The sequence below is a fragment of the Dipodomys spectabilis genome, unplaced genomic scaffold (assembly GCF_019054845.1).
Source record: "Dipodomys spectabilis isolate Male_0828 unplaced genomic scaffold, ASM1905484v1 ptg000085l, whole genome shotgun sequence".
NCBI lineage: Eukaryota > Metazoa > Chordata > Mammalia > Rodentia > Heteromyidae > Dipodomys > Dipodomys spectabilis.
In genome coordinates, this window is record NW_024870762.1 from 7,110,829 (window position 1) to 7,125,759 (window position 14,931).

Below are 14,931 nucleotides of genomic sequence, written 5' to 3' on the forward strand. Positions count from 1 at the left end.
CATACTAATTAAGGGATCTTTCCTTCAAAAGGATATTACAGTTTTCTTTCTTCTCTCTCTTTTTTCTTTTTCCTCATGTAGTATTCCTGCAATTGGCAATTTGTACCATTCTTATCTAAATGTCTGCTTTCAAAAGTACCTAACTTAAGATCCTTGTCCCTGAAAACAGATCTTGAAAGAAGACCCTAAAAAGATATTCAGAGGGCTGGGAAGGTGGCTCAGTGGTAGAGTGCTTATCTTGCATGCATGAAGCCCTTGGTTTGATTCCTTAGCACCACCTAAGCAGAAAAAAAAAAAAAAAACGGAAGTGGGGCTGAGGCTCAAGTGGTAGAGCACTAGTCTACAGCTGAAGAGCTGAGGAACAGCCCTCAGGCCCAGAATTCAGGTCCTACGACCCATAAAAAAAAAAAAAATTCAGGAAATGAATTATGTATTAGTTACATTGTAACACCTCCTCCGCTGTTGAGGAATATTGGCTATCCTTGGCATATTTCAGTATGATTGTTATTCTCACTTGTGTCTTGTGGCTTTTGATATAAGAAAGTATAAATGTAAGGAGAAGCACTTGGTTGTATGGCACATCTAATCCTTTAATGGTATGAGCTAAGGGTCAGGAAATTATTGTCTTTTCCTTTTTCTTTTTCTTTTTTGCCGGTCCTGGGGCTTGAACTCAGGGCTTGAGTGCTGTCCCTGAGCCTTTCGTGCTTAAGGCCTGCACTCCACCACTTGAACCACAGTGTCACGTCTGGCTTTTTCTGAGTAGCTAATCAGAGATAAGAGTCTCACAGACTTCTGCTTGGGCTGGCTTTGAACAGCGATTCTCAGATCTCGGCCTCCTGAATAGCAAGGATTAGATGCATGAGCCACAGGCAGCCATCTTGGTTGGTTTTTGTTAGATGTTTTGGAAGTTTAAAGAAAAAGAATAGCATAAATAAATGAGACAACTATCAATTTAGGAGAGCGATGCTCAAACTGTTTATTTTCAACATATTTTTGGGTCACTATACCTCAGTTTATGACTGTATACACTTGTATGAAGTCCAAGACTTAAATGCAAGAGTTACTGAGTTAAAAAAGATGCATGAACACCTAGCCTTTTTTTATGTTAGCAGAGGACTCTGAAGGGGAAAGAGTCAGACAGTGATATCTAGCATGGCTAGTCTCTGTACAGTTGTACCTATCAATAATGACAGATAAAGGTTTTGGAGCAAAATGTATCTCAATATTTAATAGTCACTAAAGAGTAACAATGTTCGGGATAAATTATATTTTTTTCACTATAACTTGAAATAATCTGAAGATACAAAAGTATTTTACTTAGAAAGGAAAAAAACATAAAAGAAACACTATGGAATTTTTTAGTTGATAGTGCCATCTTCCTCGAGGAATTATAAACTACTTTATTATCCATATTTACCACAACCTGACAGCATATTCTACAAACAAGAAAAATATTTGAATTTACTAGGATTACAAATTGGAATCTTTTTTAAAATTAAAAAAAAATTATTGTCAAAGTGATATAGAGGGGTTACAGTTAGATAAGTAAGGAATGAGTACATTTCTTGTCTAACTTGTTAACCTCACCCTCATCTTTCTCCCTCTTTCCCTCCCCCAATTACCGCCCCCCCAGTTATACAGATCATTTCCAACATATTGTCTTGTGACTATTGCTGTGATATAGGCTCCCCCTTTTGTCCTTTGTGTCACAATTTTGTTGTTCCCCTTCCCTCCCCTAATTCAGATAAACATATATACAATACTCAAGGGTACCAAAATCAAATACAGTGACAACAGGGGATAAACCATTGGGGGGAAAACACAAAAGAAAAAGGAAATCATGTAGTACATTAAGAACAACAGCAATTTCATTATAATTTAAATTTTTAATCCACAAATGGTTGTACAAGGGGGCTACTATTTTACATGTTCATTTACAAATACAATTCATCTTGATCAGATTCACCCCTTCCATTGTTCTCCCTTCCCCTCTTCCCTCCCTTTTCCCTTGCCAACCACATTGTTTCCCAAAGAAACATAGGTCCCATGTTTGCTTAGCAAAGGTGAGGTTCTAAGTACAAACCCTAGTAGTACGCCTCTCCCCAAAATCAACTGATACAGTAATGAACCTTGTGCAAGAATTGAAAAACCATTTTTTCCGCTATGATAATAAATACAAAGCATTATGATTAATATCCATCTCTACCATTATGATTAATATATGTCTCTACCATTGGATAATTCTCTCCCTGACTTGGTGATTTTGTAACCTTGATCTGACATCCTACCACTAGTATCTAATATGTAACAGATTGACAATAAGAAATGAGGGAACATCTGTAAGTTGAGAGAATGAGTAAAACCTGTTAAAAGACAAACATTTCATTAAATTAATAACTTAGAAGGGAGAAACAGAACTCTAATCCTATAACTGAAAAGCAAGTATATCAAGCATAATACTAAGACACACGGGCACAGGTTGTGTTAGTGTTGTAGCACAAAGGAAGAGTGAATGTGGCCAGCTTGGTCAAGACTTTTTCACTGGGTATTGCTAACAATCCATACTCATCAGTGAATCATAAAGCTTAAGTAGTGAAGGCAATGTGAGTTTATTCAATACCTCTTGACTCCAAACTAGAAAATTTGCAGGGGCTAGACTTTTGGATGAATGAACTACTACAACTTGTAAAAACAAACAAATGAAAAAAAAACTAAATAAAAGGCAGACTTGATATTTTATTTTGCAATTATGTTTTTTCTACTAACTCAAGGATAATGACACCACAATATAGTAATTTCTATAACACATGGTGCTTAAAGAACATCATGAGAAATTAGATTCCAATCCATGATTGAAAGACAAACCTGAAATCACGCCTAAATCTTTGCTAATGGCGAGATGCATATTTCCCAGGTTTTATGATATTACAGTTCTTTATTTTTAAGCTCAACAACAGATAGACATACACGAATCATCACTGGAATATGGGGAATCCCGGGTCTTCCTCCCTAATCTCATTAGTGCCCCTTTTACCTCCTTGTTCCTCAGGGTGTAGATGAGGGGGTTAAGAGTTGGAGTCACCACAGTGTAGAAAAGGGTGAGAAACTTGCTCCGTTCATGTGCATATGGATTTTTGGGTTGAAGGTAGACCCCTGTGACCGTGCCATAGAAGAGGGAGACCACCAGCAGGTGAGAAGTGCAGGTGCTAAAGGCTTTCTTCTGTCCAGCAGCTGACTTTATCTTCAGCACTGCCTTTGCAATAGCACCATAAGAAGCAAGGATAATAATCAAGGGCACCACTAAGAGGATAAAACTAGCAACAGACAACTGTATTTCATTGTAAGTTGTGTCTATACTAGAGAGTTGAATCAAGGTTGGGACCTCACACAGCAGGTTTTCAATCATCCGAGAAGAGCAAAATGGTAGCCGGAGGGTGGCAGGAGCCTGGATCAGAGACTGAAGCAAGCCAGTGCCCCAAGCCAGGATGGCCAGCTGCACACAGACTTTGGTGTGCATGATAGTTGTATATTGCAGTGGATGACACACTGCTACATAGCGATCAAGGGCCATGACAACAAGAAGGACACATTCAGTGGCTCCAAGCCACATGAAGACATAGAGCTGAATGGCACAGCCAAGATAGCTGATGGTCTTCTCTGGGCCCCAGAAATTCACCAACATCTGAGGAACACAGCTGCTGGTGAAGCACAGATCCAGGAAGGAAAGGTTGGAGAGGAAGAAATACATGGGGATTTGGAGTTTGGGATCTTTCCAGGAAACAAGGATGATGACCATATTTCCTGAAATGGTCAAGCAATAAAAGATCAAAATGACCCAGAAAAGGACCTTCTCCAAATATGGCTTGTCTGAGAAGCCCAGGAGGATGAAATCACTTTGGCTGTCATTGCAAAGTGTGATCATAGCTTCTAAGACATTTGTCTCTTTGGAAGATGGCTCCAAAGTTGAGGATCAGAGACAGAAGGATGAGCAATATGACTCTGTTGGTTCTTTTTTGCTCAAGTACAAGATTTTCATTTGCTGTATTTGGGGAAAGAAACAAAAGATTTGTTGAAACATTTTAATCTTTGATATCCATTATTGATTCTCTCTTCTTTCAATATCTTCAGTTTTGTATAACTTCCTTAGTAATTCTACACAAAATACCTCATTGCTAAAGAAAATCCACCTGCCAAATAATTGATACTTGTGTATTTACTGTTAAAATTAAATGCTTACCATACTTATTGCACACCCAATACATACATAAAACATATTCCAGTACATATGGTCTATTCTTTACTCTTTTTCTTTGGTTTTGATATTTTCCTGTGTCTTTGTATTTGCATTTGTCTTTCTCATTTTATTTGCCTTCTCTTCATTTGTCCCTGAATCATCTAGTTTCAAAAAGTTTTTCATTAGAGGACAGTGTCTTAACCTAGCTGGCTTTCCCTAGGTAAAATGCAAGACATTTCTTCATCTCTGTTTCTGTTGAGATTAACCTCTTTTCCTGAAAATTTCAAGTATCCCTTAATTTTCAGCTCACCTCATCTGCTTTTGAAAACAGTACCCAACATGATCATTTAGAAGGTCAATGCCCTCTGCTTTCTGCACTTGCAAATGCAGGCTAGCACATTTGCATTTTCACCTTTGGAAGCAGATGCCTTTGTTAGCAATACAGTCCATCTCCTCAAATGAATGCTGGCTCAAGTAGAGATTTGATGAACAATTCTGTGCGAACTTAGATTCATCGCACACATGCTGACAGTGGTCTACCTCAAGGGCTGTATATATCTTGGTCCCTGTCCTAAGTCTCTGTCTAGTATCAAGGGAGCCCATTTGGCACACAGACAAGCGCCACCCAGAAGTGCAAGGATTTAATGGCTCTAGGGGAAATAAGACAATTGAAGATGGTACTGAGGCGATGAAATTTTCAGCCATTCTTCCATCTTATTAAAATGTCCTTTTATGCTTCTAATAGATTTGACCTCATTGTACACAGTCTATTTCATCCCTTTGTTGCTTTTCTTTTTTTAATATATTTTTATTGTAAAGATACTGTATACAGGGGTTACCGTTACAGGAGTAATGAATCAATTTCCTATCAAGCATTGTTACATCCTCCTTTGTTTTTCCTCTAATATCCTTTCCCTCCCCACCTCCTCAACACCCCATCCACAAAGTTGTAAAGTTCGTTTTCAAAATAGTGTCTTGTGAACTATAAACCTGTTTCTTTGATGAACATTGATACAAAACTTCTCAACAAAATTTTGGCCAATCGACTTCAACAATTTATCCAAAAAATCATATACCACGATCAAACTGGAATCATTTCAGGGATGCAAAGCTGGTTCAATATATGCAAATCAGTTAATAAAATTCATCACATCAACAAGAGCAAGGATAAGAACCACATGGTTATCTCAATAGCTGCAGAAAAAGCATTTGACAAGATCCAACACCCCTTTATGATGATGGTTCTGGAAAAACTAGGAATCCAGGGAACATTCCTCAATACAATAAAGGCTGTAGATGACAAACCTACAGCCAGCATTATACTTAATGGTGAAAAACTAAAGCCATTTCCTCTTAATTCATGAACCAGAAAAGGATGTCCACTCTCGCCACTTATCTTCAATCTAGTATTAGAATGCCTAGTTACAGCAATAAGACAAGATGCAAACATAAAGGGGATCCAAATAGGGAAAGAAGAAGTAAAATTCTCCCTCTTTGCAGATGACATGATCTTGTATTTAAAGAATCCAATGGACTCCACTCCCAAATTACTCAAGCTGATTCAAAACTTTGGCAAAGTAGCAGGGTATAAAATTAACCCTCAAAAATCAATGGCTTTTCTGTATGCCAACAATGAGAAAAGCGTGGCTGAAATTAGGAAAGCAACTCCATTTGTAATAGCCTCACAAAAAATAAAATACCTAGGAATTAACTTAACCAAAGAAGTAAAGGACCTTTATGATGAAAACTTTAAAAACTTGAAAAAGGAAATCAAAACAGATCTTAGAAAGTGGCAAAAACTCCCATGCTCCTGGATTGGAAAGGTCAACATCATGAAAATGGCAATACTTCCCAAGGCTATCTACAAATTCAATGTGATACCTATCAATATTCCAACCTCATTCTTCAAGGAAATAGAAGAGGCAATCCAAAAATTCATATGGATCAATAAAAGACCCTGAATAGCAAGAACGATCCTCAACAGAAAGAACAGTGCTGGAGGAATATAATACCAAATTTCAAACTCTACTACAAAGCTATAATAATCAAAACAGCTTGGTACTAGCACAAGAACAGACCTCAGAACCAATGGAATAGAATTGAAAACCCAGAAATGGACCTACAGACCTATAACCATCTAATCTTCGATAAGGGAGTTAAAATAATAGAATGGAAGAAAGACAGCCTCATCAGTAAATGGTGCTAGAAAAATTGGTTAACTACATGTAGAAAACTAAAGCTAGATCCTTATATATCACCCTACACTAGAATCAACTCCAAATGGATCAAAGACCTAGGAGTCAAAGCAGATACTCTGAAAACATTACAGAATGGAATAGGCGAAACTCTAGATCACTTTGGCACAGGCCGAAATTTCCTTAATAGAGACCCAGAAACACAACAAATCAAAGAAAGGTTGGACAAATGGGATTGCATGAAATTGCAGAGCTTCTCCATGGCAAAGGACATAGACAGCAAGATCAATAGAAAGCCCACAGATTGGGAGAAGATCTTCACTAGCTATACAACAGACAAGGGTCTCATATTGAAAATATACCTGGAACTCAAAAAATTAAATCACCCAACAACAAATCTTCAAAGAAACAACTGCCCAATAAACAAGTGGGCTAAAGACTTAAAGAGAAACTTCTCTGAAGAGGAAAGAAGGATGGCCAATAGTCACATGAAGAAATGCTCAACCTCTCTAGCCATAAAAGAAATGTAAAGCAAAATTACATTGAGATACCACCTCACCCCAGTTAGAATGGCTAAAATCAAGAACTCTAATATAACAGGTGCTGGAGGGGATGTGGACAGAAGGGAACCCTACTGCATTGTTGGTAGGAGTATAAGCTTGTTCAACCACTTTGGAAAGCAGTATGGAGGTTCCTTAGAAGACTCCACATAGAGCTCCCCTATGAGCCAGCAATCCCACTTTTGGGCATTTACTCACATGATCACAAACATGACGATACTAAAGCTACCAGCATGACTATGTTTATTGCAACATTATTTACCATAGCTAAGATTTGGAATCAACCCAGATGCCCCTCAGTAGATGAATGTGGATCAAGAAAATGTGATATATATATACACAATGGAATTCTATGCCTCCATCAGAAAGAAAGGCAGTGCCCCATTTATTAGGAAATGGAAAGGCTTGGAAAAAATTATATTAAGTGAAGTAAGCCAAACCTAAAGAAACATAGGTGCCATGGTTTCCCTTATTTGCAATAACTAGTATATCTCTGAGACAAGCAGAAAAGGTCAGAGAAGTTGATGTTAGGGAGATGAACCCTAAGATATGCATTCAAATGCTTTTTTTTTCTTTCATGCGATTGTTTCTAACACATTTATAAGCTTATTTCTTTGTTGTTTTGTATGTCCCTCCCCCACAGAATAACCCCTGCTTTCACTGTATTTGATGTTGGTATAATTTGTGGGGGGGGGGGGGAGGAAGGGAAAAAACAAAATGTTTAAATAGGGATACAGGTGGACCCATTGCAACAATGAGATTTACAAGTCGTTATGTCGAAAAATGAACTTTATAACTTTGAGGGGGGATTCTTGGGTAGGGGCAACAGGGGAAGATTGGGAAGGGATGAGAAGGGGAAACAAAGGAGGAGGCTACAATGCTTGATAAGAAATGTACTCATTATCTTGCCCATGTAATTGTAACCCCTCTGTACAGTATTTTCACAATAAAAAAACTAGTGTCTTGTGCATCTCATTGTTACAATGTGTCATTCCGTATCCTTGTGTCAGCATTTTGTCATTTCCCTTCCCCTTCCCAAATTAGGAAAATGTATACACAAAATGCAGGACACTGGAATCAAATACAGTGACAACGGAGGTTGTACCATGGGGGAAGAACATACAAAGAAACAAAAAAATCACATAGTACATTCTAAGTACATTAAAAAGAACAGCAAGAAAGATAAAATCTCTTGTGTCCCTATCTTGGGGTTCATTTTGCTTAGCATCAGGTTATATGGTCATAAGTACATAGCTTTTGACCTCTTCTGCTTGTCCTAGACATATACTAGTTATTGCAGAAAAAGGAAACTATGGGACCTATGTTTCTTTGTGTCTGGCTTAGTTCACTTAATATAATTTTTTTCCAAGTCTTTCCATTTCCTAACAAATGGGGCCATGTCATTTTTCTGATGGAGGCATAGAATTCCATTGTGTGTGTGTACCCCCTCCAGCATTTGCTGTTATTATAGTTCTTGATTATAACCATTCTAACAGGGATGAGGTAGTATCTCAATATTGTTTTGATTTGCATTTCTTTTATGACTAGAGAGGTTGAGTATATCTCCAGGTGTCTATTGGCTATTCGTATTTCCTCTTCAGAAAAGTTTCTCTTTAAGTCTAGCCCACTTATTCATTGGACAGTTGTTTCTTTGAGGATTTGTTGTCAGGGAATTTAATTTTTTGAGTTCTAAGTATATTTTAGATATGAGACCCTTGTCCATTGCATGGCTAGTAAAAATCTTCTCCCAATCAGTGGGCTTTCTATTGATCTTGTTAGCTATGTCCTTTACCATGCAGAAGCTCTGCAATCCCATTTGTCCAAACTTTCTATGATTTGTTTTGTTTCTGGGCTTTTATTTTAAAAATTTCGGCTTATGCCAACCGGCCCTAGAGTTTCAATCAGATAAAATAGACTTCAAGTTAAAATTAGCAAGAAGAGACAAAGAAGGCCATTACATACTAATTAAGGGATCTTTCCTTCAAAAGGATATTATAATTTTCTTTCTTCTCTCTCTTTTTTCTTTTTCCTCTTGTAGTATTCCTGCAATTGGCAATTTGCATCTTTCTTATCCAAATGTCTGCTTTCAAAAGTACCTAACTTAAGATCCTTGTCTCTGAAAGCAGATCTTGAAAGAAGACCCTAAAAAGATATTCAGAGGGCTGGGAAGGTGGCTCAGTGGTAGAGTGCTTATCTTGCATGCATGAAGCCCTTGGTTTGATTCCTTAGCACCACCTAAGCAGAAAAAAAAAAAAAAAACGGAAGTGGGGCTGAGGCTCAAGTGGTAGAGCACTAGTCTACAGCTGAAGAGCTGAGGAACAGCCCTCAGGCCCAGAATTCAGGTCCTACGACCCATAAAAAAAAAAAAAATTCAGGAAATGAATTATGTATTAGTTACATTGTAACACCTCCTCCGCTGTTGAGGAATATTGGCTATCCTTGGCATATTTCAGTATGATTGTTATTCTCACTTGTGTCTTGTGGCTTTTGATATAAGAAAGTATAAATGTAAGGAGAAGCACTTGGTTGTCTGGCACATCTAATCCTTTAATGGTATGAGCTAAGGGTCAGGAAATGATTGTCTTTTTCTTTTTCTTTTGCTTTTGGCCGGTCCTGGGGCTTGAACTCAGGGCTTGAGTGCTGTCGCTGAGCCTTTTCGTGCTTAAATCTGACACTCCACCACTTGAACCACAGTGTCACGTCTGGCTTTTTCTGAGTAGCTAATCAGAGATAAGAGTCTCATAAACTTCTGCTTGGGCTGGCTTTGAACAGCGATTCTCAGATCTTGGCCTCCTGAATAGCAAGGATTAGATGCATGAGCCACAGGCACCCATCTTGGTTGGTTTTTGTTAGATGTCTTAGAACTTTAAAGAAAAAGAATAGCATAAATAAATGAGACAACTATCAATTTAGGAGAGCGATGCTCAAACTGTTTATTTTCAACATATTTTTTGGTCACTATACCTCAGTTTATGACTGTATACACTTGGTATGAAGTCCAAGACTTAAATGTGAGAGTTACTGAGTTAAAAAAGATGCATGAACACCCAGGCTTTTTTTATGTTAGTAGAGGACTCTGAAAGGGAAAGAGTCAGACAGTGATATCTAGCATGGCTAGTTTCTGTACAGTTGTACCTATCAATAATGACATATAAAGGTTATGGAGCAAAATGTATTTCAATATTTAATAGTCACTAAAGAGTAACAATGTTCAGGATAAATTTTATTTGTTTCACTATAACTTTAAATACTCTGATGATACAAAAGTATTTTACTTAGAAAGGAAAAAAACATAAAAGAAACACTATGGAATATTTTAGTTGATAGTGACATCTTCCCCTAGGAATTATAAACGACTTTATTATCCATATTTACCACAACCTGACAGCATATTCTACAAGCAAGAAAAAAAATGAATTTACTAGGATTATAAATTGGAATCTTTTTTAAAACTTAAAAAAATTATTGCCAAGGTGATGTACAGAGGGGTTACAGTTAGATAAGTAAGGAGTGAGTACATTTCTTGTCTAACTTAACCTCACCCTCATCTTTTTCCCTCTTTCCCTCCCCCAATTACCGCCCCCCCCAGTTATACAGATCATTTCCAACATATTGTCTTGTGAGTATCACTGTGATATAGGCTCCCCCTTTGTGTCACAATTTTGTTGTTCCCCTTTCCTCCCCTAATTCAGATAAACATATATACAATACTCAAGGGTACCAAAATCAAATACAGTGACAACAGGGGATAAACCATTGGGGGGAACACACAAAAGAAAAAAGAAATCATGTAATACATTAAGAACAACAGCAATTTCATTATAATTTAAATTTTTAATCCACAAATGGTTGTACAAGGGGGCTACTATTTTACATGTTCATTTACAAATACAATTCATCTTGATCAGATTCACCCCTTCCATTGTTCTCCCTTCCCCTCTTCCCTCCCTTTTCCCTTGCCAACCACATTGTTTCCCAAAGAAACATAGGTCCCATGTTTGCTTAGCAAAGGTGAGGTTCTAAGTACAAACCCTAGTAGTGCGCCTCTCCCCAAAATCAACTGATACAGTAATGAACCTTGTGCAAGAATTGAAGAACCATTCTTTCCTCTATGATAATAAATACAAAGCATTATGATTAATATCTGTCTCTACCATTGGATAATTCTCTCCCTGACTCGGTGATTTTGTAACCTTGATCTGACATCCTACCACTAGTATCTAATATGTAACAGATTGACAATAAGAAATGAGGGAACATCTGTAAGTTGACAGAATGAGTAAAACCTGTTAAAAGACAAACATTTCATTAAATTAATAACTTAGAATGGAGAAAAACAGAACTCTAATCCTATAACTGAAAAGCAAGTATATCAAGCATAATACTAAGACACATGGGCACAGGTTGAGTTGTGTTGTAGCACAAAGGAAGAGTGAATGTGGCCAGCTTGGTCAAGACTTTTTCACTGGGTATTGCTAACAATCCGTACTCATCAGTGAATCATAAGGCTTAAGTAGTGAAGGCCATGTGAGTTTATTCAATACCTCTGACTCCAAACTAGAAAATTTGTAGGGGCTAGACTTTTGGATGAATGAACTACTACAACTTGTAAAAACAAACAAATGAAAAAAAAACTAAATAAAAGGCAGACTTGATACTTAAGACTTGATATTTTATTTTGCAATTATGTTTTTTCTACTAACTCAAGGATAATTTCTCTAACACATGGTGCTTAAAGAGCATCATGAAGAAATTAGATTCCAATCCATGATTGAAAGACAAACCTGAAATCACACCTAAATCATTGCTAATGGCGAGATGCATATTTCCCAGGTTTTGTGATATTACAGTTCTTTATTTTTAAGCTCAACAACAGATAGACATACAGGAATCTTCACTGGAATGTGGGGAATCCCGGGTCTTCCTTCCTAATCTCATTAGTGCCCCTTTTACCTCCTTGTTCCTCAGGGTGTAGATGAGGGGGTTAAGAGTTGGAGTCACCACAGTGTAGAAAAGGGTGAGAAACTTGCCCCGTTCATGTGCATATGGATTTTTGGGTTGAAGGTAGACCCCTGTGACCGTGCCATAGAAGAGGGAGACCACCAGCAGGTGAGAAGTGCAGGTGCTAAAGGCTTTCTTCTGTCCAGCTGTTGACTTTATCCTCAGCACTGCCTTCGTAATAGCACAATATGAGAAAAGGATAAGTATCAAGGGCACCACAAGGAGAATAATACTGGCTATGGACATTAGGACTTCATTGTAGGTAGTGTCTGTATTGGAGAGCTGGATCAGGGCTGGGACTTCACACACAATATCATTTATCATTTGATGGGAGCAGAAGGGTAGCTGGAGGGTGGTAGAGGACTGGATCAGAGACTGAACCAAGCCAGTCCCCCAGGCCAGGATGGCTAGCTGCACACAGACTTTGATGTGCATGATAGTTGTATATTGCAGTGGATGACACACTGCTACATAGCGATCAAGGGCCATGACAACAAGAAGGACATATTCAGTGGCTCCAAGCCATAGGAAAACGTAGAGTTGAATGGCACAGCCAAGGTAGCTGATGGTCTTCTCCGGACCCCAGAAATTCACCAACATCTGAGGAACACAGCTGCTGGTGAAGCACAGATCCAGGAAGGAAAGGTTGGAGAGGAAGAAATACATGGGGATTTGGAGTTTGGGATCTTTCCAGGAAACAAGGATGATGACCATATTTCCTGAAATGGTCAAGCAATAAAAGATCAAAATGACCCAGAAAAGGACCTTCTCCAAAGATGGCTTGTCGGAGAAGCCCAGGAGGATGAAATTACTGTGGCTGTCATTGCAAAGTGTGATCATAGCTTCTGGGACAACTCTCTCTTTGGAGGGTATCTCAATATTCGATGCTTAAATCTTGTAATGGTTCCAGTAGAGACGTCAAGATGAGCAGTAGGACTAACTTGCTTCCTTTGGACTCTGGTAAGTGAGACTTTCACCTCCTGTATTTTGGTAAAAGAGAGGATTTAGTGAAGTGCTTTTGTAATTAATAGCCACCACTGTGTCTGTCTACTATTTTACACCTTCTTCAGTTTCGTACCTGATCATAGATGTTCATTGTAAGCTCTCCAAAATAAATTTTAGAATTTGCTAGCATCAGTGGCTTTGCTGATTATGAGACTGGTTGCATCTTTGCTGTTAAAGACTGAACATTTCTCACATTTATTGAATATTTTGTACATTTATATGACATTTTTCCATGTTTATTGTCTTTCATCTCTCTTTGTTTCATCCTTCTACTTTTGTATCTCTGGTTTTCAGTTTATCTTCCACGTTTCCCTCTTCTTTTCATCCCTCCTGTCCTGCAGTATTCTCCACTTGCCCCCTTTATTTTCTCATCTCCTCCACTTACTTTTTCACTTTCTCTGTGAATCTCTGAGCTTAAATTACCCCCTCAGATTTTTCCATGCTGTGCAATCTTATGAAGTTTTTAATATTTTCCTTAATTTGTCTTTCCTAGAGAGTGCACTTGGATACTTATACATCCTAATATATTTATGCTTATTGGGAAGAATATATATGAAAACACAGGAAAGTACTAAAATAGACTGCCTGATATTAATTAACTCTTCAGCATGTTAGCTATAATAAAAATGTTGATACTGTAGCAAGGATTTTGCCAAGTATAAAGCATATACAGCCAATGTTTTTCAGTGACTATGAATGAAATAATATTTGTGAGAATGTCATATCTCTAGATTATCTTCATTGAAAAAGAACTTGAAAACTTCATTTACACAATTTCCTGCCTTTCATAGTTTATGGATATTTGCATTATAGGACATATATAAATGTATGGAGTATCACTTTCATCAAATGAACTGTATCATTTGGTCATTTCTTATAGTATTTCACATTCTTTGCTTTTGGGGAATCTTGATTCCTGTTTAATGATTCCCAAATTTCATATATGAGGATGGCTCTCAGTGGGTAATGATATAGATTGAGTGAGAAAGTATATTGGAGAAAAACAAAAACTGTGGAATTAAGATGAAAAATTTAAATCTTTGAAAATAATATATCGTATCAAATGGGCAATGCCATGATTCTAAATAGCACTATGCTGTGGCTTAATATTAACAATCTATCACATAGTCATACTTATTACATGATACATACAAATATATATAAGATTTGTTTGAAATTTTCATAATCATCAGTAACATTAATATATAGGGCTATCCCTAATATATCTATTTTTTCAGATCATTTAAAGCCAATGAGCCCTTGTAGATCAAATTTCATCAGATTATTTTTACCTGCTCAAAGTTTTCTTTAAGATTCTATGCATTGTCGGGAATCTATATATTGTCTTGATGACTATGGTCTCTCTCTTTTTGAATTTATAAATTTAATTTTGTATTGTTATTAGTTTGGTTGTGAATTTGATATTATAATAAAGGTTTATTTTGATGCTGTAAGGAATTTTAGACTTTCCCACATCCAAAATACATGATCTATAATTCCATCCTTTCTCTTTTACCCACTGCACTGCAACCACTTTTTAGTTCTTTGTTCATATTATTCTTCCTTTCCCAGTTTTCTTTTTAAAATTATCTTTAAGTACTTATACAAAAGAGTTGCCATATAACAAAGCAGTTTATGAATATAATATATCTTGATCAGTGCTACCCCCAATTTTCTTTTCTTTCTTTTTTTCTTTTGACAGATGTGGGGCTTGAACTCAGGGCCTGGGCACTATCCCTGAGCCTTTGTAATCAAGGCTAGTGCTCTACCACTTGAGCTACAGCACTACTCTCAGTTTTTGAGTGGTTAATTGGAGATAAGAATATCAAGGACAGTTTGCTGCCCAGGCTGGCTTCAAACTGCAATCCTCAGCTCTCAGCCTCCTGAGTAGCTAAGATTACAGGTGTGAGCCACCAGCATCTGGCCCAGTTTTCTT

General features: G+C 37.4%; 2 protein-coding genes across 2 annotated transcripts; both read right to left on the reverse strand.

Annotated features, from left to right (window-relative positions):
- Positions 1 to 2,947: 2,947 nt before the first annotated feature.
- On the reverse strand, positions 2,948 to 3,922 carry LOC122111211 (olfactory receptor 2H2-like). The gene has a single exon (XM_042683938.1). It carries the CDS (start codon positions 3,920 to 3,922, stop codon positions 2,948 to 2,950), a length of 975 nt encoding a protein of 324 aa, XP_042539872.1.
- Positions 3,923 to 11,855: 7,933 nt separating this feature from the next.
- LOC122111212 (olfactory receptor 2H2-like) lies at positions 11,856 to 12,830 on the reverse strand. The gene has a single exon (XM_042683939.1). It carries the CDS (start codon positions 12,828 to 12,830, stop codon positions 11,856 to 11,858), a length of 975 nt encoding a protein of 324 aa, XP_042539873.1.
- Between the last annotated feature and the right edge of the window lie 2,101 nt (positions 12,831 to 14,931).